General features: G+C 34.6%; 1 protein-coding gene across 1 annotated transcript; it reads left to right on the forward strand.

Moving 5' to 3' along the window:
* Window positions 1-224: 224 nt before the first annotated feature.
* LOC114268033 (uncharacterized) lies at window positions 225-5,107 on the forward strand. The gene is made up of 5 exons (XM_028209132.2): window positions 225-1,206; window positions 1,646-1,698; window positions 2,751-2,917; window positions 2,998-3,149; window positions 4,262-5,107. The coding sequence occupies exons 1-5, from the start codon at window positions 390-392 to the stop codon at window positions 4,720-4,722; spliced, it is 1,650 nt and encodes a 549-aa protein (XP_028064933.2). The 5' UTR covers window positions 225-389; the 3' UTR covers window positions 4,723-5,107.

The raw sequence follows: 5,107 nt of genomic DNA on the forward strand, positions 1-5,107 counted from the left end.
CTGTTTGGTACAGTTTTTTTCAGTTTATTTCAGTTTTCAGTTTAATTTAAGCTATTTTGATATGTTTAGTTTAATTTAACAATGCAGCTTATAACTTTTTGTAAGTAAGAAATCAACTTATTCTTTGAATAGGGCAGAAGAAATTTAATTTATAAGTCAAAAATCAACTTATATTTATAATTATAAGGTATAAACTATTAAGGCATAACTTTCCACGGCTCTTCCTGCCTAACCGCTGTCCAGCAGATCCCCATCCCATCTGCAAAACACCATCCCATCTGCAAAACCCTAATCTTGTCCACTATTACACTCACACCAGACCAGCTAGGGTTTAACAAAGCGTCGCTCTTGAATATCACTCAATTCACAAATTAGAGTTCGCCATCAACATGGCTTTGAACCTAATCGTTCCCCAAAATCCCCAAAGCCCACAAAAATTCGATCATTTCATTGGCGAAAACCACGAACTCGTACTAAACCAATCGATTCAAAGCCTTTTAGATTCGCACAGTTGCGATTTTTCAGCTTTTACCACCACTTTCTACGAATTGATGCAAGCTAGAGCTAATCCACCTCTCGAAACCATCTGGGTCTACTCAGCTTTAACTTTTCGCCACACGAATTCACCAAAAGTTGAGCTTTTGGATCGAATCTCAGCCACAAAAACCCTGTTTCAATTGATATCAGGTTGTTCGGCCACGTGTAGCTCATCGATGAGCATCGGATTGCTCGCACCGGTCATATATGAAGTGTATAGAGTAATTGCTGATTTGAAGGGTAAAGACTTGGGTTCTAAGAGGGAGAAGAAAGTAATGAGAGAGATTAAGTATTTAGTTAATGCAATTCTTGGGTATATTAGTGTATGTTGTTCTGCAAATGATGATTCTGATGGTTTGGGTTCGGATTCAGAGGATTTTATTCGATCATTGGGGGATTTAATTCGTGTTTGGATTGGTGGTGATGATGGGATTGATGACACTTTAGAATCTAAGGAAATGTTTAAATTGTTTTTCCCTCTTTTGGGTGATGACATTGTTGGATGGGCTAGTGTAGAAGGGAAAGCTGTTAGTGAGCTCGCCGGAGTTGTGATCACAGAGGCATTTTTGTTGAGATTGTGCTTGAATTTCAGCACAGGAGTTTTGAAACAAGAGTCGAGGATTTGGGCCATTGGTTGCATAACTGGGTTTCGGCATTTTTTTTTCTTCGGTTAGTTTACTTTTATTTGAACTCAGGATTGCTTAATTCTCATTTCCAATTCCTAGTGGTGTTCAAGTTGGCAAATTATGATAAATCTTAAACAGTTGAGAGAGTCTTGAGATAGACAATTTGTGTTTAGAACGAGGGACATCATAAGCTTATTATGACTGATTTTGTATATTTGCTGACATTCTATTGCTATGTGGTAGACCCTCCTTTTATTTGATCCTTATGTATTGGTCTGTATAGGTGGTACACATAACGTAACTAAACACCTATTATATTTGTATTTGATTAGGAGCTACAAGCCTTTATCATTGCCTTGTAATTTTTATTCATGTAATGAAGGATAGAGTCTATTAGATGATATAATTGCTTGCGTTAATTTTCTCTGCAAATATTTCTTTCAAAGTGTGCTCACATTCTTTTATCTCCTATGTGTTTCCAGAGACCCTCGTCAGGGTACTGCTGCAGAACACTTTACCTGTAATCTCCCTATTGGTAAGTGTGTGCGTGTTTTTCTTTTTTTTTTTTTTTTTTTTTGTGAATGCTATCGAGTCATTGTACTTTCTCATTTATGGACTGATATAGTGCCACCTAATTGCAACTTTGGGAGCATCCTTGTTCTGTTAAGCCCAAGGCGGGCCTTGAGGTTTTCAGGCCCTTGATGAACTATTAAAATGAGGCTCTTTATTATCACAGCAAAAAAATTTGTGTATAAAATGATTCAAGTACTTACAATTTTTTTTATTATTTGTTAATATCCACACAAAGTCTGCTTGCATATGATCACTACCTTATATATGATACAATTTAGTTACATAGATCAATGCATGAGGAAATTACTAGAAAAACTCAAAAAGATAAATATACGGTTTTGTTGCTTTATACTTAAACAAAATCTCACAACAAGAAATAATATCAAACAAACCTACAGTTATAATACCAAATAAAAATGAACCAACTATATCAATTAATTTGATTTATTTGTCACTGTAGAGATTGGAACAATCAAAAGCCATAAAGATGGCAATAAATAGAATTCCTAATTTTTGACAGTACAGAATGAGAAACTGTTGAACAATTACGTATAGAATGTCATACTTTTTTCTCCCCCTTGTTTTGCGTGACTGATTTAGATATATAGTGTTTCTATGTTAAATGGTACAACAAAGATGTTATTGAAATGATTAATAAGATTAGATATCAAGCTAATATTAACTCTTCTCCTAGTTTCTTTTTTTTTCTTCTTCATAATCCATGAGTGGTATTTAGCATTGCCACAATATTGATAGGAAGATGGGATTAGTTGCTGCCGTTAACATTGTTATGTTATCTCATATAAGGAATCATTACTAATTTACTTGTTTGACTTTTCTGTCATAACCACTGGCCTGTTTCACTGTAAAGTCATTTTATGGTTCTTGACAAATTGAATTGTCTTTTGTATTGCGTGTTTTTTTTTTCTTATAGAAATGTTTCCATGGGATTTGATCATCTGCTCTTTGTCATTATTCTGACGTATATGGAGTATTTTATGAATGTATCTGCAGAGTTCTGAAGATGAACTTTCTCTGAGGAAACTTCTGTATGATGCTGTGATATTAGTGGAGTACTCTTTCCTCAATCCTGATAAAGTAATTCATGTACTTGCTAAACATATAAAAAGTCTTGCCATTACAAGAGTGGTAGTTACTCACAAAGCGACAGAGTTATTTAGGTATGAAATTTTCAAAATTATGGTTGAAATTTTATTCAGACTCTCATCGTAGAACCTTACAATCATCTGCCTGTCTGCAGGAAAGAAGGGGATCAGACAAAAGCTATCTCTTACATTAATGCCTTCTCTGGTTCTCAATTGCCTTCCCAACTAATTAAGTTGGTCACAAGTGATGTTCACGTGGACAGCAAAGCTGGTCAACCAAAGGGATTGTCACCCAAGGCACTTTTAAGTAAGCGGCTCTATTATTGACCTATATTACATGGACTCTTTAAAATAAATCAAATACTCGTGTTGAACATCCGACACTTGGACAAGGGTGTTTGATGCTATCCATTAGACACTTCTTGTATGTTTATGTTTATTACGTATATTTTGCTATGTAATTGCTATAAAATGTGTAAAATACTTAGGCCTCGTTTGGTATATTATAGTTTTAGCTTAAAAGTCAAAAAGTTACTAAAAAAATTAAAAAACCTATAACCTATATCAAAAAGTCAAAAATTCTATTTTCTCTTTACCTTTTGCACATTTTTTTGTAAAAAAAACTAAAAAGTCATTCTAAACATACTAGGTAGCGTTTGGTAGAACTTTCTAAATATGATTTGAGAATAGAAGTTGTAAAATTTATTTGATAAATGAGTTTTGAAAAGAATTTTAAATTGAGTGTGAAATTTTTGATGTGACATATGATATTTGATACAAAAATTTACAACTCATAACCGAACACACAACTCAAAATTCTATTAGAGTTCATATAAAATTTTAAAAAATTTGAAAAATATTTTTTGTTAAATATATAAAAAGTTAATATGTGTCAATTGAAAGAAAAAATAAAAAAAATTACAGTGTTTCGATCAACCGGCCGGACGACTGGTTAGTCCAAATTTTCCCGCCTTCGACCAAGTTTTCAAAAGTGAGCGTGAAATTCATTTTTGAAAGCTTCAAACAAACACCACGTGAGAACCAATGACTGGAACTAAAGTTCCAAAGCTCTACCAAATAGAGCCCTAGTTTTTTTTACCTCATATTTTAGTGAAAAAGTTAAAAAATTACTAAAATAGTCTGTTCCCAAACAAGGCTTTATTTAATATTGTATGTTGCATCTAATGCCATTTTATTTCACATAATTGATTAAAAATATAAAATATGGCCTTTTTTTGCCAAGCCCGTGTACCTATAAATTTGAGGTGTGATGGATCTGATATCTAGATACACACTTGCCCCTGTACCCGAGTCCCTATAACAAAGGGTAGGACCAAATGAATGGCATGAGTTTTAGTATACAGTTTATGACCGATATAGCTCTCTAATTGCAGAATTGTAATTGGTCTTATTTTCCAGAATGGTTATTCAAGTTGGAGGATCTAGGGATCCGAGTATTGGATGATGGCATTGCTGAAAACCATTCCAGATTAATTCTTGATATTTCAGAATTCGAACATGAGCAACAAGCATATAACACGGAGAGGACAAAACCAGATGCTGATCTCTTCTACATTGACAACAAGGGGGAAGAGGAAGATGGGAGCCAGGATGATGAAAGGACAAACGAGTCCATGAGTGCCGCATTTGTTGCTGCTGCACACACTCTGACATCATCAACAGAAAATGGTAGAAAGAGGAAAGAAAAGGGTAGTGTTGAAAAGAAAAAACGTGTGAAATTTCTGAAGTACAACCTTTCTAACAATACTGGTTCATCGGGAGAGAAGTCCACGTTTCTCAGAAACTCTGGATCAAGCAGTGGAAGCGAGGTTGATGAGAATCCACGTTCGGATGAAGATCTTGAAGGAAAGGAGAATTGAGGACCTTTTTTGCTATTACTTTGATTCGGTATCTGATGTCTAGCCATGCAGATTTTTTCATGGTTGGCCAATTGACAAGAAGCAGGGGCGGCCTTATATATGGAAAGTATCTTGTAGTTTCCCAATCATTTGTTGGTATAATTTATGACTTTGTTAGGAATTAATAGTGTCTGATTCAACCATAAGAAATGCTGGCCAATGAGGTTGAGAAATCATTTTTTGTTGTGTTTGATCTCAAGGATCTTAACAAACATTTAAGAACTCTGTTGCAATCTTCTTTCTGCTGAAGCCAGTTCTGTAATAGAAGAGCTCAAAGTTTATTTCAGCCTATTGCAGAATTGCCCCAGAGCTTAGCTTTTGTTTGGAATGGAAATGGCTTTCTTCC

The sequence above is a fragment of the Camellia sinensis genome, chromosome 5 (assembly GCF_055761805.1).
Source record: "Camellia sinensis isolate YWXY chromosome 5, ASM5576180v1, whole genome shotgun sequence".
In the NCBI taxonomy this organism is placed as follows: domain Eukaryota; kingdom Viridiplantae; phylum Streptophyta; class Magnoliopsida; order Ericales; family Theaceae; genus Camellia; species Camellia sinensis.

Coding starts and splice junctions, on each gene's coding strand:
- LOC114268033 (XM_028209132.2), top strand. CDS start 390: ATGGCTTTGAACCTAATCGTTCCCCAAAATCCCCAAAGCCCACAAAAA. Junction 1,699..2,750: donor TACCTGTAATCTCCCTATTG/GTAAGTGTGTGC, acceptor ATGTATCTGCAG/AGTTCTGAAGATGAACTTTC. Junction 2,918..2,997: donor AAAGCGACAGAGTTATTTAG/GTATGAAATTTT, acceptor GCCTGTCTGCAG/GAAAGAAGGGGATCAGACAA.